Here is a 24,502-nt window from a genome sequence, read left to right as displayed (position 1 = left end):
ATCACTTTTCTCTCATCCCCATCTCTATAGTTACAGTTAAGGTCATATGCTGCTCTGTGTCCATGTGCAGGACGCTGTCAGATGTCAGCATATGTTAGAAAAATAATACCCACTGTTAGAAAAGTGGTACCAGGATATACACAGTACATGTGATTCCAACACTTGAACACCACTATTTTGGGTGAAGAATTTTTTAATAACTACTGACCTCGACAAATAGGTGACAAATCTTTTAGTAGTAAGCAAGCCTGATCTCAGATCTCATACCAATAAACCATTATCTTCCTTAGGCTATTACAGAATAAACAGTTGGCATATGGTGCTATATTGCATTGGAGAGCAGCAGCAGTGAGGAGCACCAACTGCAGCTGCTGAACATGAGGTAACACTCCTCAGCAGCTGCACTTGTAATCTGCTGACCACTAACCCGTGCACCTGTTCTATGGCCCGTGCTATACAGAAGGTCTGACTGATCACAGTGGTCCTTTCTGGCCTTGGAATCTATAGGTCAGCTGCATAGACTGGAGGAGCAGCATGTTGGCTGGTTAGGGCAGTGGGTGAGAGGTGAGTAACAGCTGATGGGCAAGTGGCTTGGGGAGGGCAAGTGGGTAGGTCTGGAGTAGAGAAGCCGCAGAGCTGGACTAGGAGAGCTGGTTCTGTGAAGAGAAAATTTTCCTGCTTGGTTAGAGCACTGCAATCCTTTGATCACTGAATCATTTCCAATGGGAAAATTTAAATGTGCCAGAGTGGGACAAAAGGGGTAAAAGTATGGGACTTGCATGCACAACATTTTAAAGCCAGTGGGCACTCACATGGTGAATCTGGCCTAGCTGACTTACTTTTAAAGCATGTTTAAGCTTCGAGCTTAAAAGACTCATGGCAGACTTTAAAGGGAGTGTGTCTCATAAGCAAGTCAAAGAGAAGAAAAATTCTTTAAGGATTATAAACTTCCTGGCTGCAAAAGGCTCCACAGCTATCAGCACATCCTCCAGTTAGTTACAAACATCCACTTGAACTCCAGTTTCCCCTCTACTAGCCATTACAAGTAACAGTGAATTTCCAGATGCTTGTCAGAAGACAACCTCAATAATCCCACCCTGTAGGATGTAGTAAACGTACAGCACCTTAGACGCTAACAAAAAGCAAATACATTGCATTGATTTTTCTGGACAATTACACAAACTAGAAAACAACATGCCCTCAACTTATATTTGTTATTTTAAATAAATCTACTTTACATTTATTCTCAGCCTCAATTTATCTCATTTTACCCTCGACTAAATCTCTCTCTCTGTATCTGTTTCAGTCTCTCTATTTTCTCTCAGTCTCATTTGTCTCTTTAATTAATATGATATGATATGATATGATGATATGATATTATATCTTCTTTTTCCTCAGGTGATTTTCCTTGTTTCTGACCCTCACCATGGAAAACTGTCCATGCTGATCTTATTAGAATTATTTTGATCTACTTGTGGATGGTCTAAGATTGACAGAGGTTTCCCTCAGTGGGTTTGTGCCTTCTTCTCAGAGAGATCCACAGGGTAGGGCTGAACAATTGTGCCTATTCAGCATCCTTCCTGGGTCCAGCCTTGGCCATCACTCCTGTTCAATGCCTATGTGAGATGTGAGGGAGAGACAGGGAGAGGAGTTTTGGGTTGAGGTGTCATCAGTATGCTGAGAATACTCAGCTGTAGGTCTCCTTTTCAGTCAGCCCAGATTCTACAGTTTCCCTTCTTTGCTAGTGCCTTGTTGAGATAAGGGCCTGAATGAATTCCAAATGGTGTTGATCAGTCCTGACAAAATGGAAGCAATGCTACTTGGCAGGGGGAAGCATTAGATTAGGGGAATGTGCTGGGGTCATGGTGGCACTTATTGTAAAATTTATGATATGTCCTTTAGTTAAATTGACGTAGAGCCTCTAAGGGTATGTCTTCGCTACGGCCGGATCAGCGGGCAGCGATCGATCCAGCAGGGACTAGACTAGACGCGATAAATCGATCCCTGAGCACTCTCCCGTCGACTCCTGTACTCCAGCTTGGCGAGAGGCGCAGGCAGAGTTGATGGGGGAGTGGCAGCAGTTGACTCACAGCGGTGAAGACACCACGGTAAGTTGATCTAAGTATGTCGACTTCAGCTACGTTATTCACGTAGCTGAAGTTGCGTAACTTAGATCAATCTCCCTCTCCTCCCCCACAGTGTAGACCAGGGCTTAGTTCTACTGGAGTCATCACTGTTCTTGGATTGACCTTGTCAGAAATTTGACAAATTTTGACAAAAAATGAAAACAAAATTCATTTTCAGATGAATTTGCAGTGAAAATTTTTCCCTTGGCATCAAAAAACAAAATCACAAAAACTAAAATTGCTTTATTTTTGAGCAACTGAAAATCAAAACATTTTGGCCTAAAACTGAAAATGTTCAGCTGAAAGCTACAAAACCCCTACAAATTTCTGGCAAAATCTGAACCATTTTTGACTATAGGCCAAAACTTTTTGGATTTGGGGTTTTCTGACAAAAGAAAATGATTTTTTTTTTTTTTGAGGAAAGCAGACACTTTCAGCACACAATTCCAGTTAGTCAAAAACCCAATTTGCCACTGAAAACAGGTTTCAACACCAAATTTTCAACCAGCCCTACTCCTGGATTCTCCATGACCTGTAGCTCTCATTATCATCTGCAGCTGGCACAGAGGCTGCAATTTTTTCTCTCTGATACAGTATTTATAATGGCCTGTTGACAGTCTTAGTTACCTCCAGGCTAAGTGACTGTAATTCACTCTTTGGTTCAAGCATGGTTATTTCAAGGCAACATGGAATCTTTAGTTGGTGCAGATTAGAATAAGCTGCTCTTACTGAATGAGGTGAGACACTATGAGCATATGACTGCTCAAATCTTTGCATTGACTTCTTTTTCATTTCTGTCTGCCATCCCGTGTGTTGCATATTAAAGCCTTGGATGATCTGGGACCTATAAGAGCCCCCACCTCCCACTTTATACCCCGGTGCAGCTGAGATTGGCTGACATGTTTTTTGCTGTCCTTTCCCACAGTCATGGGCTCTAAGACTAATGGCAAGGTCTTTTCAGGTGAGGACCCCAACTTTTGGAATTCACCCCATACTTTGGTGGTGTGACAGCACTCAAGTCTGACAAACTTCAGGGCACAGAGCCAGGCCTATTAAAATAACACGAAGGAGAACTGTGTGAAGGGGAGTAACCAAAGGAGGGAGGTTAGAGAATTAAAAAATGAAGGATTTTCTCACTGTCAAAGATCTTAGGTCATTACTGTGGGTAACTTCTTTTCCTTCCAAGGCACAACCTTGTAGGCGTCAGCTGCTCCCAAACCTGGATTCCCAACTCTCCTTATGTCTAATAAAAAGCCCCCTGTTATAACTTACAGCTCACTCTAAACTGCAGCATATGTCCTTTTCTAGCTGATGAGTTTAGTTACACAAAATCCTAAGGTTTATATGATTGTCACATCTCAAATTCAAATTAACTGAGGATCAGCTTGGCATAATTAGCCTTCACTTTTTACAACCTATTCACTTATTCTGAGTAAATTCATACTTTATTTTTGTTTGTATTTCAAAGTTACTGCCCAGCACTTGGCTGTATATACATCATTATTACTGCTGACTGCCTGCTTTAGGATTGAAATGAGTGAGAAGATTTATTTGCCTCATCATCACATTCTAAACATCTATCCAGCCAATCACAATACAGGAGATACAACAGATGTGCTAACATCTGCTGTGAAGAACATTTATCTGGCCAACAGAACAGGCAGCTACGATTTCAGACTTTTAAAACAGATACAATTCCACATGTTTGGACATTCTTGACCTAAAACTGTGTGAAAGCTATTTTGGATTAATTAAAATCAAGTTGCCGAAGATAATGTTTCAATTCTAGACAGCTGTGAGAAATTAATACAGTTGCCTACACTGCAATCTGTCTGTTAAAAGGAAAATACTGTGAAAAGATAATGTTAAGTTTGCACATTTAAATCAGAAAAAGTCAGAAAGTGCATAGGTTAAGGGTCCAGCCGCAATACCAGCTCACCTATATGTCTATCTGCTTTATGATATATACATAGTACAATATATAAGCGTAAATTAAGCCAAACATTTGATCATGAAAACAGGCATACAAAATTATCCAAAGTCATTTTTATATCACATTTTGTTGTTTCCCCCCTTCCACACCCCCAGGACTGCTGCTCAGGCAGCCCCTAGGGCCAGCCGCTGCTCAGGTGGTCCCTGGGAGCAACTGCTTGGGGCTGCCCAAGCAGCAGCCAATACGGCTGGCCCTGGAACATAGTCAGCATATCAGATGGTGTGGCTGGCTATGGGGCCACTCCAGTGGTTTGCTGTGGGGCTGCTCCAACAGCGACCAGAATGGCTGGCCCCGGGGTCTGCCGCACTGGCTGCTGCAGAAGTCCTGGAGGTCGCAGAAAGTAACGGAATCCATGACTTCCGCGACCTCTGTGACAGACACACAGCCCTAATTATTATTACTACATTACGGTTACATATTGTGACTACATTATTACTACTACTATTATACTAACACTATTTTAAGACATTTTAAAAGGAAAAGTAGTAGTTATAATTTTCTTCCTTCTCAGGTCTGTATAGTTGGATCCATGATATTAAGACAGCCTGGCTTTTAAGGTGGAAGTGTATGAACAATAGTACCAATAAAACATTTAAAAACTCTTAAAGATTTCTATAATAGTTTTACTGCAAAATATGGGGCATATAAAGAATACATGACAGTGTATCATAATAGTATAAAAATTGCCTAAAGATAAATCTTCATCAAAATGGATGATTTACAATCCACAGAATTCTACAAATAGGAAAACACTGCAAGCACCTTGCTCTTCATTCTTAGAATGAATAATAGACACCATGTATTGTAATGTTGCCCAAACAATACATTGCTGAAAAACTAAGCTCACTTTTCTTCATTTTCTTTGGAAAACCTAAGCCCTGACAACGAGGAAAATGTTTTATTATCTTTCAGGTGAAATGAGGAGTAACCTTGTGTTTGTTTTATGAAATCATGAAACAAAATGAATATCACTGACTTCATATATTTTCCTCTTGTTCTAAAACACAATGAATGGTAATAACTTTGATAAATTTGCCAATGTCAGTTTTGTGTCCTCTTCTTCAGTGATGTTTGCTAGTTAGAGGCAAAATCCAAGTCTGTAAATTGGGATATTCATTACCTGTGACAGCTACAGATGACAGCAATTTCATCTGCTTTGAATGTCAGCATTTTGTAGGGAGTGATTCTAAATACATATAAAAATTAAGAACAAACAAGCACAACAGCAACTGACCTGACATCTTACTTCATCTAAATGATCCAGTGATCTCCATATCAAATGAAAAGAGGGAAGTGTGATTTAGTGGCTAAAATAGGAGTGTTATTAGTCAGGACTCCTGGGTTCTATTCCCACCTTTCTTACTGACTGGCTGTACTACCTTGGGCGAGTCACTTAATGTGTCTACGCTTAGTTCCCCCACTTGTAAAATGGTTACAATAATATTTATGTATCTCACTAGAGAGATGTTGGATTAGTTAATTAATATTTGAAAAGCAAGTCTGCAATTCTGAAATGAAAGGCGGTATATTAAAAGTAAAGCAATATTCTGTTATTACCACTACGCTGCTTATTTGAATGTAGTGCTAACTATATTTAGACAAAAACAAGGAGGAGTCCTTGTGGCACCTTAGAGACTAACAAATTTATTTGGGCATAAGCTTTCGTGGGCTAAAACCCATGTGTCTTTGTGTAAATCATGACTATTTAAACCTCAGGGATTTTATATAAAAATTCCTATAAAATGCATTTCCTTGAGCTCTAGTAGGCCAAATGTGTGCTAAAATTGGTTCACTTTAATTATTATAGTGTGTTATTCAAATGATTACAATAAAACCTAAGGCTATACCACTGTTTCATTTTTAACTGTCTTTCTTTTTTATAGTCTGCACTGACTGTCAGAAGGATCACAGGATAGGTATTACAGTTATAGCAGCTCAAGACTTCTCTTGAATTAAAGGGAAGAAATCTTGAACACATCTTTATAAAAACTCTAAGCAGTGCAATATTTTTAGATATACAACTAAAACAATCTAAAGTGTGTCAATTATCAGACACGAGAGTAGTTAAGAAGGTTTTCATAAATAACTTTAACGTGCAGTCCACCTTTTTCTATATATTTATATGAAAAGATTGTGCTAGCAGCTGGAAAAAGATGTTGATAAAACTAGAAGGACTCTAGTGGAATTGAGAGCTCTACACACAGACACACACATAGTATCCTAACTAATATTGTAGGTAGGTTATTTAAAATGAAAAATTATACTTTATACTTGAAAAAGTATCTCACTAAAATATCTGAATATAGTAAGTAGCGCTTCCAGTTTTTAGCATTAATTTCTAGGGTATTATGAAGAAGTAGCTCAGCAAATCCATATAATGCTGTAAAGCCCAGCTTTTCCAAGCTACTTCTGACCTATCAATTAGTACTACCCCTTAACGGACTAGCAGCTGCATAAAGCTGACAACTATAAGCCACGTGGTGAGAAATATTCTCTTCTCCATTAAAAGCCTACAGTATTTTTACCTCAATCCACCACCACCACCAATCAGATATAATTAAAATGGAAAACTACAGCCTTGCTCATAACTTTAGCTGTTCTAGTTTATAACAAATATGTCTTTATTAGGACTCCAGTTAAGGAGCAATGTATTTCTTGAAACTTTTTCTTTGACATCACTTCTGGTGGCTGCTGAATTTGATATCTGCCTTTTAATTGCTAAGGGCTCTTTTTGATTTAATCCAATTTTTAGAAGGTTCGGGGGAAAATCTGAATCCAGTAGGAAAATTAAAAAAAAACAGCACAATCTTATGATATGTAACTAAGGTATTACAGTGCTTCTGTTCATTCATATCGCTATCGTTATAGTTGCTTGAAGCTGAAATTGGCTTATGAGGTCTCAGCCAAGGCCTGACTTCCCCCTTTCTCTCTCTTTCTGTCTTTAAGAAAATTAAATCTAAAATTTGATTTAATAGTTGTAATTAGAAGCTCCATGCTAAATTGATGGGGTTATGTTATAAACCTCCAGCTCAGAAACAGCATCAATTTTGTAGGCCACGGGTCCATAACATGGGTTAGTTTCTTTGTATAGATACAGAAGGTGGGGGATCAATCTAAGTTATTTTATTTATGAAATACAGTCACTGTGCATGCATAGTGACTATTTGCATGAAAACTGCATTAGGGTTTTTAGCATGCAGGGGCCATGATCACATTGACATGACTGACTATAATGTTTTCAAGGGGTATTTGCAGGCTATCACAGCTCTGAAGGGAGCTGTTACAGGCTATCAGCTCAGTAATCCTCATGTTAAAAAGCCCCTAAATATGTATTTACAAGATAGACAGATCAGTTTAGGTCTATTGGTTAAATAATCCATGTGTTGAAAAGTCTCTAAATATGCATTCACAAGACAGACAGATCTGTTTTGGTCTGTTGGGCCAATGCCACACCTTTCAGAAAGTTCCTAAATCGTTATGGAGTCAACATTTTAGCAAGTCCATAAATACACATTTAGGGCTGAAACCTGCAAATACTTAAGCACCTGAGCAACTTTACTCACATCAGTAGTCTCACTGACTACAATGAGAATGCTCCCGTGTGTAAACTTTGGAAACATAGGTCTGTTTAGTTTCAAACCCTTACTCAGCAGCCTTTGAAAGAGAAGGAATTTATTTTATAGTGTTGGTATGAAAAAGTACCAGCAAAGGAAATTAACTCAAAAATTAAAGTCATGTTAAGCTTGTGACAATACCCAACAAATAAAAAGACTATTCAACTTTAAGGCTGATACTCATATTTTTCTGATCAATGATGGCATACTTAATGTGGGGCTACCCCTTGAATACCTGATATTAACTAGGACTGCTGAAATGTTTGGAGACAATAAGACATATTGAGGCTACAGGGTGAAATCCTTTTGCTACTGAAGTCAATGAAAGTTTTGCCATTGATTTCAATGTGGTCAGGATTTCACACGGATTGTCAATTATCGTTAATTCTCCTACCTCTTCTCAGTTTGGACCACATGTATAGCTGTGCTTGCAAAGAGGCATTAAGGCTTGATCCAAAGCCACTGATATCAATGGGAAGACTCCTATTGACTTCAGTGGGTTTGGATTGAGCCATTAGTGCATAAAAATAAAGTCACTGAGTTTCACACCAGAAGGGACCACCAGATTATGTAGTCTGACCTGCTGTATGTCACATGCAGACAACACACCTAACTACGGCACAGTAACCCCAACAACTGAAATGAGGCCAAAGTATTATAGCCTGCAGGAGATTAGACTATTACATGCCACAGGGAGAGAGTAGGAGGGATTGAGATGCATCAGTGCTCAAGGCACCTACAATGGCAGGGAACTAGTTAAGTGAGATGTATCCAGATAGTCCTGGTAACTGACCTGCACCCACACACTTCACAGAAATGCAAAAAACCCCAAGGTCATTGCCTGTCTGATGGGGGGAAATTCCTTCCTGACCCTGAGCATGTGAGCAAGAATCAGCCAGTCAAGCATGAGAGAGAGAATGCACTGTGCCACCTCAGAGCCCTGGCCTACTCTGTCCAGTGTCCCATCTTCAGCTATGACCATCACTGATACTTAAGAGGAAGGAGACCAAAAGACTCCACAGAATACACTGGGGGAGGGAGGAGGAGTCCCTTCCTGACCCCTGTAGATGATTGGCTGAAGCCCTAAAGTGTGAGCTTTTAGGAATATAAGACATAAACCAGAAGTGAGCCCAGGGCTGCTGAGCTCTACCCTCACAAGCAACCCCATCAGACAATCACACTCATAAATTTGCCCAGCTCTCTCTTAAAACTAATTATATGGGTTCCCCCCACAACTCCTATTGTGAGGTCCTTCCAGTGCCTTACCCCTCTTATGGTTAGAATCCTTCTTCTAATTTCCATCCTGAATTTGTTCACGGCCAGTTTCTGCCCATTTGTTTTTGTGCTAATATTGTTCTTTAGCTTAACTAACTCTTCACCCTCCCTGGTATTTACCCTTTAACTTGCCTCCTAGAGAGCAATCATATCCCCTCACAGCCTTCTTTTTGCTAGACTAAACAAGCCAAGTCCTTTCAGTCTTCTTTCATAAAAAAGGCCCTTTATTCTCCTGATCATCCTAGTAGCTCTTCCCTGCACCTCTTCCAGTTTGAATTCATCCTTCTTGAACATGGGTGAACAGAATTGTATGCAGTATTCCAAATGAGATCTTACCAATGCCTCATACAATAGCATTTATGCGTCTCTATCACTACTGAAAATGCCTCAACTGATACGTCCTTTTCCACAGCCACATCATATTGGTGACCCATAATCATCCTTGACTACGCACCCTGGTCTCTCTTCTACTATGAGGCTTCCACCTTGTAGAAGAAACTCTTATTATTAGATCTTTAGTGCATGGCCTTGCACTTTTGTACTACTGAATTTCATCCCATTTCTGCCACTCCAGTCTTCAAGGTCATCCAGACATTCTTGTAAAATATTCTGATCTTCCTCAGTATTGACAATGCTTCCCAACATTGTATCCTCAACAAATTTCATTAGCACACTCCTACTTTTTGTGCCAAGGTCATTAATAATAATATTGAACAAGACTGGTTCCAAGACCAATCCCTGAGGAACTCCACTAGTAAACACCCGCTAGTCTGATAGGCCACCCTTAAGCACAACCCATCACCTTGTCCCATTTAGCTAGTTCCTTATTTACCTTACAAATCTTGTGCTAATTTCCATCTTCCCTCATTTAACTAAAAAAAATCCTATGTTGTACTATGTCAAATGCTTTACTGAAGTCCAAGTACATTAGATCTACTGCATTTCCCTTATCTAAAAAATCAGTTATTTTCTCAAAGAAGGAAATCAGATTATTCTGGCATGATCTACCTTTGGTAAACCCATGTTGCATTATATCCCCATTTTCTTTCATTAATTCAATTATTCTTTTATTCATAGTTTGTTTGAAAGCCTTGCATACTACTGAAGTCAGATTAGCAGGTCTGTAATTGCCCAAATCCCCCCCTCTCTCAAATATAGGTATGGCACTAATTATGCACCAGCTATATGGTATTACTCCCAAATAGACAGATAGATTTATTAAAAATCATTGCTACCAGACTAGCAATCTCATGTGCCAGTTCTTTCAGTATTGTGGGATGGAAATTATTTGGTCCTCCTGATTTGAGTGCATTAAGCTCTTTAAGTTTTCATTCCAGCTCAGGTGTGATAATTTTCATTTCTGTACACTTATTTCCATCAGCCATTACACCTTCATAGTCATGTTCTATATTATACTTTTGCAAATCAAATCAAAGTATTCATTTAGTTTTGGGGCCATATCTAGACTATTTTTATCTTTAATCTCCTTCCCATCCACACTGCACAGTGGTCCAACCTCATCCTTCCTTATTCTCCTTCTATTTATATAAGTAAAAGAAACCTTCTTATTATTTATTTTAATTTCCATGGCAAGAGCTAATTCAGTTTGAGATTTAGCAATTCTCACTTTATTCCTACATTTTCTAAAATGCAGGACTCCGTTGCACTTAAAATTAACAGATTTGCGTGTGCAAATACTATTCTGTACACCTAGGTGCAAGACTGTATATCCAAAAAAGAGTGCATATGTTTCTGGAGATGCATGTACCTCTTATGCTTACCATTACCAATGGGTCCATGTATGTCACATCATCAGAACTTGAATTTAACATAGAAACTTAGGCTACGTCTTCACTACGGGGGGGGGGGGAAAGAGGTCGATTTAAGATACGAATAGCGTAGCTGAATTCAACGTATCCAAGCCGACTTACCCCGCTGTGAGGACGGTGGCAAATCGACCTCCGCGGCTCCTCCGTCGATGGCGCTTACTCCTACCTGTGCTGGTGGAGTACAAGCGTCGATTCGGGGATCGATTGTTGCGTCCCGACGAGACGCGATAATTCGATCCCCGAGAGATCGATTTCTACCCACCGATTCAGGCGGGTAGTGAAGACATAGCCTTAAACATAGGGGCTGGCTTTTGTTCTTTCCTGAGTTACAGAAATTGTGTTTGGAGCCTTTTTTGTTACAGGATGCAAGATGTAGTCATTCCCTCCTCTCTTGTTTTGTGGAGCAAATTATTCTCCACAATGGAAGCCAGACAGCTCCTTTCCTATTTAAATTTTATGTGAAACATTCTTTATTTCAGTCACTCAATGGGTTTGCCTTGGGCAATTGAATCACAGCTGACAGTAAATTAATGACTATGATGGTGTGATTAGTAGAGATTACAGGCTACTGAGAACCTGCCTGAGCATTTACCACTGTCATAATACTTATGCCGGCTATTATTAGGGATTAATAATGGTCATAAAGAGGACATGATTCCACTGTACTAGACTCTATATAAATGTAAAATCTGTCTGCATTTTTAATGTTTTACTAATATTCTGATAAAATGGGAAAAAACTTTTATTAACAAGTTAAGATTTTTAAAATGTATTCTCTTTCTGGCTGTCTATTTTGTCATTTAAAAAAATATTATCAGACAAATAGTCTCTCTGATAGACATAAGCCAGATCTGCTGCAAACAAACACACACACACTCAGTAAAGAAGTTAAAATTACATTAGCCATGTGGAATCGAAATAGAACATAAGCCCCAAGACTTTCCCGCTATTAGATATCATACCAAAGTCCAATTGGGAAGAAATAATGATTTCACTAATCCCTAACAATGATTTTTTGAAGAGTTCAAATAAACGTTTGTTTGTTCTGAGTTAGCTTCACCAAGTAGATTTATTTGATTTTCCGTGTTCCTAGGGGAAGACCTTCAGTTTCCCCAGGTTGTAAGCAGAAAAGAACATAAAAAAAGAAGATAAAAGTGAACAATGTGCCTATTTACTAAAGCTTTCCCAATCCATTTTATTTCCAAATGTCAAGCAGTTATCTGAAACCTTTAAAAGGTTTCTTTATGTACTATTAAGGGAGAGCAAATATTAGGAAGAAAGAATATTTTCCCTACTTTCATGAAAGCTACTTAATAACTTATATACGTGTTATTTAAAATACTGTACAGTGTATAGCTGAGCAAAGGCTAAACATGGTCTAATAATAAAAAACACCATGTGCTGTGTATACTTGCTCTCAATCCTTAAGGTGGTAGAAAAGTGGCCAATTATTTCTGAAAATGAGAAGAAAAAGCAATGAAGCTTCTAGTTAGTTTTTTAATTTCTGAAAGTCTTTCTTCAAAGTTTCAAAACTGCAAAAAGCAGAGCAACTGAACTACAGTTTCCATCACACAACTATGGTATGTGTATAATAAGCCTTCTAAACTCAGACATACGTGGCAAAATTCTGCTTCCATTTATACCCATGTACAGGTGTGACTGAGGGAGAGAATTTGCTCCGGTAATTATTTTTTTTTAAAAAGAGCATTCCTGCTATTGTTCTTCTCACAGGACTTGGATATCAGCTCCATAAATACAGTACCTGTAATTGTAAAAAGAAAAGCTGCAGCATGCTAATGCTCTTACCTCATACTCAAAGTCCTCTGTTCTATCTGCATCAGCAGGCAGGCTGGAAAGATACTCATTACCTTCATAAAATTCATGCTCCACTGGGTGAAGAGAATGGCAGCTATGTGGGACAAAGCAGTACAACAGGAATAGATGAGACAATAGTTTTTCAAATTAAAAAAGGATAAAAAAAACCTTCTCTGTAGTTTTCTCATCTTTGGAATGCTATTCTGAGTGATCTGACAGTCTGAAAGGAATACAACCAGGCAAGAGCTGGGGCTTTTCTCTTTTCAAATGCACAGAGACCAGTTAATTTTATTTTGCCAAGTACAGCACTAAAGGCAAAATTCTACTGTCAGATCCACACATGGTTATTTTTGAAGAGGAACGAAGCAGGGTCTGTTTTGAGCCAAACTGCTTAGCTGATAAGCTTCAGGATTTTTCCATACTCTTAAATGTACTTAACTCCAGATATGTGTGCCATCTCTACGTGCATCCAGATATACACTTCAGATACTAGAGCAACACGAAGGAGCCTTTCTTAGCACAACATTGTACTAATCACATTTCTACCATATTAAATCCCTTAAATGATCACAAATTATTCCAGACCTTAAAGGAGTAACTTGCACTCTACAGCCTTCTCCAACATGGACACAACAGGCTGCCAAGGTGTGTTTGAGAAATTATACTCTTGAAAATGCCAGCACACAGGATAGGTTTTGGACAAAAAGAATGAGGTCTTCCTGAAATAAAATGAACGTATGTGTAGCCTCAGATACAAAGACAGCTATTACCAGAATCCTGATCATAAACTACCCTAGTGGGATCTGCTGACGATCCACCCAACCTGCCCAGAACTTTGTGACTATGTATTTGTGACAAGGTGAAATATGGTATACATTTTGCAACGCCACTCCTGTGCAAAGACCCATGGAACATTGGGAGTTCAATGGGAAATCTCTAGTATGATTGTGGTTTTGCCTGTAGCTACTGGATAAAGTAGAGGGGAAGCGTTGACAGAGAGGTGGAGTAACTCATAAGGCGAGGTCCAGAAGGATGGATCACTATTTTTGCATAAATATGCTACGCTAATATTTAAATTCTGTACAATTTCAGAGGAAATATTCATTTAATCAATCAATAACTCATTACACACTGTCATTCAAGATATGGGATTTTATGTTTAATCTCTTTATCTATTCAGTAATGTTTTGCTTTAGATAACCACCTTAATTTAATGAGTTTCCTTGATTCTCCTTTTGTGTAAGGGAGAAATGTACACAATGCCAACAAGCCAGCTCTCTCTGGGTCTTAATAAGCCTTTTGGCAGCTTTGGCTATAGTAGCTATCTACCTGACCGAGGCTCACTGTTGGCATAAAGCTTTTGATGAAGAAATAGTATGAAGATGAAGTGATCAGAGCCAGGATTCCTTATTGCAGCTCTAATCCACAAATGAAGTTCAGGAGGTGATGCAGTGAAACAAGTGTGGGACTGTGGCTATCAGTGACAGCTATACAGTAATGAGATGACAGTATTCCTGAGATGTTTTCTAGACAGAGCTGTGAGGCTATCACTACACTTAGTCATTTGTTAACACTTAGTTTCCTGAAAACGAATACTTAATATTATAAGTTACCAATGAGTGCTGTCACACAGATGCAATTCATAAAGTCATGTGTGTAAAAAGAGCTGAATATGGTGAGAACTTAAAAATTGTATGGTGACAGACAGCAAATCCCAGTGATGATTGAACTTGGTGATATTCTAAAACAAGAGAGCTCTCAATCTTGCCTGTAGTTGTTACCATTGCTTCACACTGACTGTACAGACATTCGTATCTTCAGAGTGACAGAGAGAGAGAGAGCGAGAGAGAGAGAGAGTGACAATCTCGGAATCTTATTATATAGATAGTATATGAGGTTGGCTGGAAAAGTGACAGAGAAAGGTAAACCATACCTGTCTGAAAGCAGAAAGGGACAGATATCTGGTACTGGAGGTGTGGATGGCCTAAGCTTGGCCAGAGCCATAATATGCTCAAAGGTGATGTCGGTCTGAGTGCTAGCATCCACAAGCTGAACATCCTGTGAGCTACCATGTGTTTTACTAACGGGTGCTCTCCGTAAAACCTGAACTACAATTGGCTCCTTGGCATTCCGAAAAGCTTCCACTGCCTCTTCGTGAGTGGCCTTGGAGAGGTCCTTCCCATTGACCTAAAGGAAAACAGAACATTACACAAATTAGGACTGAAAGGGCTTATAGAAACAGGAGTATAAAACACATATTATAAGTGATTTGTACAGAATATTAAATCATATGCTGCTATCTACTGCAATCTTCTATAGTGCTTATGCAAGAGAGAAGATAAGGGTTGGGTGGGAAAATAACGTGTTTGGCTTTTGCTAGAAAACAAACTGATAAAACTCTTACAACACAGTCCTGGTGGATTCTGAAAGGAGCAAAAATTAAGTAATACATTTTTAAAACTCTAAGGACATTTACAATTCCATCTCATAAATTATTTGTCTGGTTTGTAAAATATATATAAAAAGTGGGGTTTTATTTTGTTTGTTTATTTTGTTTGTTATTGTCCCTTTACATGTATTGAAATCCAAGTCAAATCCAAAGTAAAGAATTTAAGAAGATAAGAAAAAAGAAGTTGGAAGTGCTGCAGTTGTGTCGCTGTAGTGTAGATGCTTCTTACAATGATAGGGATTTTTCCATTGAGGTTGGTTATCCACCTCTTTGAGAGGTGGTAGCTAGGTCAACGGAAGATTTTTGTTGACCTATCTGCTTTTACAGTAGGGGGTATGGTCAACCTAACTACTTTGCACATGGCATAGAATTGTTTGCAACCCTGAGAGATGTAGCTAGGTTGACCTAAGTTTTAGATGTAGACCAGGCCGAGGACAATTGTTTGACAGGCTGTGGGGCTGAGGATGAGTGTTATATTGGTCTACACTTGAAAGTTTTGCTATGTTGATTAGGAATATGAAAAAAACCCCACAAACCTATCCAACAGCTATGCCAGGAAAAGTCCCAGTGTAGATTCAGCTCTACTGGCAATAAGTCCTTTTGTTAGGATAGCTTATATCAGCTCCACAATGAAATAAGCTGTGTCTCCATTAGAAGGGTTTGCCAGTATACCTCTGCTGGTATATCTATATACCAACAAATTCTTTATGTTTTTACTATACTGGAACAAAGTGAAGCTTTTCCAGTGTAGCTGCACACACACTAGGGGTGCTTTCCCAGAATAGTACAATATAGTATATCAGTATTCCTATACCAGTGCTCTCCTAGTGTAGTGTTCGGAGTATAACACGGATAACTGCAAGTATGGATGGTGTGTTAAATTCCTACATGTTCGTGTGCCTGTATTTTCAAAGTATGAGTACATCACTGAACTAACATGCTAATTGGGCAATGGCTGTCAATAGCAGAGTTCTTGACCAAGAACATGTGCTATCACTGCACTGAAAACATTACTTTGGTGAGATTCAGAGGTGACATTGCTGTAAATTACAAATAATGAAACTGCCATAAGCCATTGCAGATGTGAGATGATATAACTTATCCTGTGAATGGGCAGAAGAGGTGATTTTTTGTAGGAAGAAATGCAACCCACAAAGGGTTTAATCCCAGGTGCCGGCTTTATTTTACACCCTTCCGATACAAATCTTCACTTCTATTCCTACAGAATATACGATTTATCACCTCACACTATTTATACCATCCCTCACATCTGAATTTGGTCCAGGGAACACGTTGCATATATTTTGACATGAGGCCTTGTCTACACTACGAAATAAGGTCGTTATACTTTATGTTACTCGGGGATGTGAAAAATCTGTTAAACTTACCTAAACCCCAGTGTAGATGGTGCTAAGTCAACTAGAGAATTCTCCCATCAACCTAGCTACTGCCTCTTGGGGAGGTGGAGGCTCTATGCCCAGATCAGAACCCTTCCTGCTGGCATGGGTAGAGTCTTCACTGAAACGCTACAGTGGCGCAGCTGTGCTGCTGCTGCAGCGTTTTAAGTGTAGACAAGCCCTAACATTATAGGAAGAGCAATAGCAACACCTATTATTTTAAGTTTGCCTAACATTTTCCATTATAACCATCTGCTTTTAATTGCTACTACCTCTGACAAATGAACTATTTGGGTTGAATTTTTCCATGCTTGGTTTCTGCCTCAGGTTGATTTTTTGTTGTTGAAGTTTTACAAAATCAGTGCAATGAAAAACAGAAAATGTTGTCCATGTAAAAACTCTGCCAGCACCACAGGAGCTTACCCGGAGGCAGTTGAAATCTGACAGTAGGATAGTCCTGAGGTCAAAGAAGTATCTTTTCTGTTCCCATGAAAATCCATCCAGATTTATTTGAGTTACTAGGAAATCATCATTTGCACATGCACAAAATAACTTCTTACGCCCTTACTCATTATGTCTGAAAATCCAAACTCTTGCTATGCTGCAGAAAGCATGCTCACTGTCTCCTGCATAATTTCCTAACGACTACAAAGAATCACAGCCCAGGCAAATGGATCCTCCTCCAGCTTTTCCACAATAAAAGAGTTTATAACCTAGGAAAGGAAAGAGCGCTCACCTACACTACCTTTCTGAAACATAATACCAAACCTAAGTGCTTGGCTCTCTTATCTGTAAAATGCAATATTTCAGCATGCTACCTTTAAAAAGTGCTTTGAGATCTATAGATGAACGAACACTATGCAAATACAAAGCAGATTAAGAAAACAAATAGCACCTCGAAGTCCTAACTGTAAGTTTTCTGACTATTCCATTTGCCCCCACAACCTTCCCAGAACCAGAAGAGAACACAGTTATCCTAATAACCGGCGTTCCACTGATGTTTAGCAAATATTTGCTAAAGATGGAATTGCTTTGTTTCTCCATGTTTCTTTCTTTTTTTCCAATATCTTGACATTTCCAGATCCATGGTATGATGTAGCGACTACTCTGCAATGGCAAGAGCATATCACTCCTACAGTTAGCTCAGATGCTACACAGTGGTGATGAGCACAGTATACATACCTAGATATATCTATTTAAATCTAAGAGACCAGATATTACCATCCTCAGTTCCATAGAAATTCCTCAGTACTAATGTGGGGTAGGTTAGTATCAAATGATACAAAGAATGACCAGAAAAGAAGTGTATTCTGCTCTAGACAGGTGGCCTACATTGCTGCATAACAGGAGTTTCCCTGACAATTTATGCAAGAAATTATTAAAAATTGTCTCTATCCTTAAAATTGCCATTTGGCCAAATTGTATCATTGGGGATAATTATATACAATGGAATTCTGTGAGTGCCATATGGGGGATGGAGAGGGAGGGATCGATAAAAGTGTAAAAATAGATTCAATTGTAAGAAGGAGAATGTTCCCCCTATTTCTCCTCCAAGTGTGTAAGTTACAAAAACTAAAATGTCCAGTAACAGTTATATCTAACAAAGGCGGCTTTAAATAACACTTTAATCTGGATCTTTTAGCCATCATTCAGTTCTACCTCTCCAGTTCCTTCCTTCTTTCAAAGCCATAGAAATATGCTCCCTTCGGGGGATGTTCCCATTAGGGAAGTGGGAACTCCATAATTTTCACTCTAGAACGTAATGTAAGCCCCTTGAACAACTTTTACCCCTACAGTCTGTAGGATCCCTTCAAAATGTACAGCTACAGTTTCCTCTCTCCCAACCCTTCTGTACTGACCAATTTTAATGTTTATAAAAAGTTTCAGGATAACAAATTTAGTGATCACCCTTAAAAGTCAACGTTTGGCAACAAATACCATGTAGTTGTATCTGATACATCAGAATTGTTCCTATTGTAAGTACAAGAAGTATACTATAATTGCCACTATGTGGTACTTGTTGGCAAAGGTTGGGCTGACTTCTAAAAAGCGGGGGGAAAAACATGGATAACAGTTCAAGAAGTAAAATATAAAATCTTATTAGAATTCCTTGGGAAACCAACCAACCAATGTCCTCATTTATCTACATAAATCAATACTTATTGATTATTCCAAACAAATATACTTTACATACATTTACAATAATGTCATTTCCATGCAAATTCTATGCCGAGGAACAATGATATTACAAAATCATGTAACTATGAAACTCACGGCTTATTTTTATTGGCAATAATGTGGCTGACCTGTACTTTCATAAAAATGTTTATTTTCTCCTTGAAGTGAAGAAATCCATGACCTTTAAAATCCTCTATCCTTTATGTGGTTTCCTTATAACATGTAAGCACTGAAGATACAGAACACTTATTTTAATCGTCACTTGAAGTTCATCAACACAGTTAGTTACTCTGCATAAAGGTCACTCATTTTATAAATTCTGCCTTGCCCTGCAGAAAAGCTGTACCTTAATTGCTATATGCTGGCAGCTGTCCTGGGCAGTTACCATCATTATGTGTTGGGAAGAGAGAATGTATTTTAAAAACTAAACCCAATACTACATACCCATTTTGGAGGTCTCTTCACTTAGCTTCTTTAAGATCTGTTTTTACCTCCTGTGTTATCCCCCATCCCAGGACTCTGATATAATCACTTTGGGAGCTGTAGACAGTTGAACACTTATTTACTGCAAGCCACTTACAGATTCTTAGCTGGATGATTAAATAAATTCTTTGATTCTAAAAGGTTACTTTCAATGGAAGCAAAGGTACTATTTTAAGTGGATAGGGAAATCAGTCACTTTTAACAATCAACTCAAAAGACACGGGAATACATTTGTTGCAACAGATGGGCTAATTAATCTATAAGCAACTTATGAATGTTAAGTAAAGAATATATCTATTCACATGTAAACCACTGTCCTGTTTGATGAAGCTTCTGTTTAATGAACACGCTCTTCCTTTTGAAAAAAACTGCAAAGTCTGGGCCACTTGTCAACAACTTCCCTAGAGTGACTGGTTGCCATTGCTTGGATGTTGGCCATCCCCTTTTGATTATCTCTCTAAATCCAGCCACATGCAAAATTTAATCAATATCAGAAAACAAACAAACAGTTTTTGTCTTTGATGCATAAAAAAATGCTTGAAAAACCAACTGACACTGGCTGACTGCCATTTCTAAAGCCAGACACTGACTGATACACCGATTTATTTCCAAGCAGCGGTGGTTGGGGGAAAGTAAACGAAGGACAGATTGCCTATAAACAATATAGAGAAAATGGCTGTAGATTACCTTTACAATACTTATTCTAAAAAATATAAATCCAGGAACACCCACTATTCTCAGAGTACAAATGTTTGTGATCTAGAGATGAACTGCCCTTGCCATAAACCATTTTTCTGCTGTTACTGATTTCAGTTAGCAGTGACCACGGATCATTACTGGGTGGTTATATATGTTAATATCTGTCTCCTTCCTGAGAGTCTCATCTTTATTTCTCATTATATTTTTTAAAACAAAACTAAAATACAATTGCGTGAATTTAGTACTCACGAAAGGTGTCATAGTAACACCTCTGGGGACTGTGCAGTCCACTATCCTCAAAACATGCTTGGCACATGCAAGCTAAAATGCAAGACAGACTCCACAGAAACAAAATCCTTGGATAGTATCCACTTAATTGGTGAGGCCAAAGACAAGACTAACTTGAGCATCCTGTTAATCTATAGTCCTCCAGACACAAAGGCTTCCCAGAGGAGCTGACAGAGATGCTGTCTGACATGATGATGAAGTTCACAAATCTCACCGTGTTGGGAGATTTCAGCATCCACACACACAATGACTCTGAAACAGCATTAAAACTCTGATCCGATCTCACTAAATTAAAGTTTCTTGCCAGCGTGCTCTGGACCTAAACACACATAATCCCCTCCTTCCAAAAGAAGGGCCCCGCCTTTTGCACAAGTAGTAGCTATGGAAATATTAGAAGCAATTAGCACCACCACATGGGACTCTGCCCACCACCTTTCCTGTCTAATAAAATAGAGCAGAGGACATCTGAGACCTCTAGTAATACAGCATTTGCACACCTCCTGTGAAGAGGAGATCCTGACTCTCACTCCCAAAGCATGCAATAGTCCAGCTAAAGAAATCAGCACTTGACAATGGTGATCTTCCCGGTACAGCCCAATACCAAACCTCCAGTCCCACTTGCGAGCTACCAGTATCTTGGATCCCTTTCAGCCAGGTTACAAGCCAGGACACAAAACAGAGAGATCATTTGTTGATGGTAAACTTTCCTGTTGGAGGTCTTGGCAGCATTTGGTGGTACTGATTATCAAACACTCCTGGTCCTGCCCTACCGATTAGGAGTTGCCAGGGTGCACGGAAATTCCTTTCACAGATGCATAGATTCTAAGAGCAGAAGGGACCATTGTGATCATCTAGTCTGACCTCCTGTATAACACGGGCTATAGAACTTCCACAAAATAATTTCTAAAGCAGATCTTTTAGAAAAGCATCCAATCTTGATTTAAAAATTGTCAGTGACGGAGAATCCACCACGACTCTTGGTAAATAGTTCCAATGGTTAATTACCCTCAATGTCAAAAATGTGTACCTTATTTCCAGTCCGAATTTGTCTAGCTTCCATGCTATACCTTTCTCTGCTCGACTGAAGAGCTCATTATTAAATATTTGTTCTCCATGTAAGTACTTACAGACTATAATCAATTCACCCCTTAACCTTCTCTTTGTTAAAATAAAGAGATTGAGCTCTTTGCGTCTGTCACTGTAAGACATGTTTTCTAATCCTTTAATCATTCTCATGGCTCTTCTCTGAACCTGCTCCAATTTATCCACATTCATTTTGAATTGTGGGCACAGTATTCCAGCAGTGGTCACACCAGTGCCAAATACAGACGTGAAATAACTTCACTACTCCTACTCAAGATTCCCCTGTTTATGCATCCCAGGATCTCATTAGGTCTTTTGGCCACAGCATCACATTGGAAGCTCATGTTCCGTTCATTATCCATCATGATCCCCAAATCTTTTTCAGAGTCATTGCTTCCCAGACTGGAATCACCCAGTCTGTAGCTGCGGCCTACATTCTTTATTCAAAGATGTTATACATTTACATTTAGCCTTACTAAAACACATATTGGTTGTTATTTTGCACACAGTTTCAGAGACGATGCATCGGGGGGGACATGATCCCCCCCAGATTTCTGAGACTGTGGAGCTGCTCCTGCAAGACTTGCTCTGATTGGCCTGCCAGTGGGGGAGGGAGGCTCCGCCCTTCTCCTGTTGCGCCTCTCCCCCAGGACTTTTCCGACTTGCTTGGCCCTTCTTCCTGGCAGTCAGGCCCGGGCAGGGAGCGGGGGGGACGGTGGTACAGAGTCACTTCTCACACTGGCTGACTCCGCACAGGATTGCAGCCTCTGTGCTGTAGTTTGAACCCTTTGCCTTTTGTCCTGCCATCTGTGGCAAAAGAGAATAACTTTTTTCCATCTTTTTTATGGCAGCCTTTCCAGTATCTGAAGACCACTATCATATCGCCCCTTAATCTCCTCTTTTTCAAACTCAACATACCCAGTTCCTTCCGCCAAGCCTGCTAACACATTCTTTTTCTTCAGCCTTCTGATAGCTCAGGTCCTTTCTCTCAGACTGAACCCAACCTGGTTGTGATGGGAACTGTTCCTCCATTTTCTGAACACTCACTTGTGGTGTTCCATAAGTGTCAGTCCAGTTTCCTATCCTATTTAATATCTGTTTGGAGCCACTGGGCTAGACAGCATGCTGAAACACCAGAATATGCAGACAATGCCCATGAAGCTCATGTTCCGTTCATTATCCATCATGATCCCCCAATCTTTTTCAGAGTCATTGCTTCCCAGATTGGAATCACCCAGTCTGTAGCTGCGGCCTACAATCTTTATTCAAAGATGTTATACATTTACATTTAGTCTTATTAAAACACACATTGGTTGTTATTTTGCACACAGTTTCAGAGACGATGCATCGGGGGGGGGGGGGGATGGAGGGAGGGTAATTTATTTCAGTGCTTAACCATCCTGACAGTTAGGAAGTTTTTCCCGATGTCCAATCTAAACCTTCCTTGCTGCACTTTAAGCCCTTTGCTTCTGGTCCTATCCTCAGAGGGTAAGAAAAACAATTTTCCTCCCTCCTCCTTGTAACAACCTTTTACGTTCTTGAAAACTGTTATCATGTCCCCCCCCAGTCTTCTCTTTTCCAGACTAAACAAACCCAATTTTTTCAATCTTCCCTTATAGGTCATGTTTTCTAGAACTTTAATCATTTTTGTCACTCTTCTCTAGACTTCCTCCAATTTGTCTACATCCTTCCTGAAATGTGGCGCCCAGAACTGGACACAATACTCCAGTTGAGGTCTAATCAGTACAGAGTAGAGCGGAAGAATTACTTCTCGTTTCTTGCGTACAATGCTCCTGCTAATACATCCCAGAAAGATGTTCACTTTTTTTGCAACAGCGTTACACTGTTGACTCATCTTTAGCTTGTGATCCACTATGACCCCCAGATCCCTTCTGCAATACTCCTTCCTAGGCAGTCATTTCCCATTTTGTATGTGTGCAACTAGTAATGTTACACTCTATATGATTTTATGAAAACATGCTAATGAGTTTGAATATAATGTAACTGAAATATGCTTCATGCAAAAGGTCTCTTGTAAGGTATCATTACAAAGCTTATAATCTACTGAGTGTGGTCATCCTATTTGTATAAACGTATCACTCTTGTATCTGAAACTAGAAATACGAAATATAACTCTGAGGGCCTACTGTAATTATGCAAAGTGTGGGCCATAATGGTGGTTTGGAATCTTGATGGCTCCCCATCAACCAGGACAATTGACTGCAGATGGCTCTGTTTTACTTGTAAGTCTTCCTGTATATGTTTGTTCTGGCAAGTGGGTAATGAAGTCTTACAGTGACATGTGATCATGTCGCCTGAACTGGAATCCATCTTTAACCTGGTGCTTTTCCATTGATGAGAAGGGGGTGGGAACCCAGAGAGGGACAAAGGATTCCCGCCTTATGCAAAAGATATATAAGTGGGTGGAACAGAACAAAGGGGAGCCATCATGAGAAATCCCCTAGCTACCACCTGAGCTGGAACAAGGGCTGTACTAGGGAAAAGGATTGTGCCCAGACTAGGAAGGCGTCCAGTCCGTGAAAGAAACTTATTGAAACATCTCTGAGGGTGAGATTTTATCTCTATTCAGTTTTATTACTGTAGTAGGCTTAGATTTGTGTGTTTTATTTTATTTCACTTAGTAATTCACTTTGTTCTGTCTGCTATTACTTGGAACCACTTAAATCCTACTTTCTGTATTTAAATAAATCACTTTTTACTTATTAATTAATCCAGAGTATGTATTAATACCTGGGGGGGGGGCAAACAGCTGTGCATATCTCTCTATCAGGGTTATAGAGGGCGAACAATTTATAAGTTTACCCTGTATAAGCTTTATACAGGGTAAAACGGATTTCTTTGGGGTTTGGACCCCATTGGGAGTTGGGCATCTGAGTGTTAAAGACAAGAACACTTCTGTAAGCTGCTTTCAGTTCAGTCTGCAGCTTTGGGGCACGTGGTTCAGACCCTGGGTCTGTGTTGGAGCAGACTGGCATGTCTGGCTCAACAAGACAGGGTGCTGGATTCCCAGGCTGGCAGGGAAAGCAGGGGCAGTAGTAGTCTTGGCACATCAGTTGGCAGTTCCCAAGAGGGTTTCTGTGATCCAACGTGTCACAACTCTTTCCTAGGCAGTCATTTCCCATTTTGTATGTGTGCAACTGATTGTTACTTCCTAAGTGGAGTACTCTGCATTTGTCCTTATTGAATTTCATCCTATTTACTTCAGGCCATTTCTCCAGTTTGTCCAGATCATTTTGAATTTTAATCCTATCC

At 39.5% G+C, this 24,502-nt stretch overlaps 1 protein-coding gene across 1 annotated transcript in view; it reads right to left on the bottom strand.

The window, feature by feature from the left end:
- PDZRN4 (PDZ domain containing ring finger 4) overlaps window positions 1-24,502 on the bottom strand; it is a 110,748-nt gene that overhangs the window by 40,536 nt on the left and 45,710 nt on the right. The window contains exons 2-3 of the mRNA XM_024201089.1: window positions 14,586-14,839; window positions 12,644-12,746 (exon numbers count right to left, since the gene is read on the bottom strand). Coding sequence (XP_024056857.1) covers window positions 12,644-12,746; window positions 14,586-14,839 — 357 coding nt within the window. The remainder of the gene's footprint in view (window positions 1-12,643; window positions 12,747-14,585; window positions 14,840-24,502) is intronic.

The sequence above is a fragment of the Terrapene carolina genome, unplaced genomic scaffold, assembly GCF_002925995.2.
Source record: "Terrapene carolina triunguis isolate 2854851 unplaced genomic scaffold, T_m_triunguis-2.0 Scaffold68, whole genome shotgun sequence".
Lineage (NCBI taxonomy): Eukaryota > Metazoa > Chordata > Testudines > Emydidae > Terrapene > Terrapene triunguis.
Note: the sequence above shows the minus strand (reverse complement) of the source record. Positions and strands in the feature narration are given on the sequence as shown.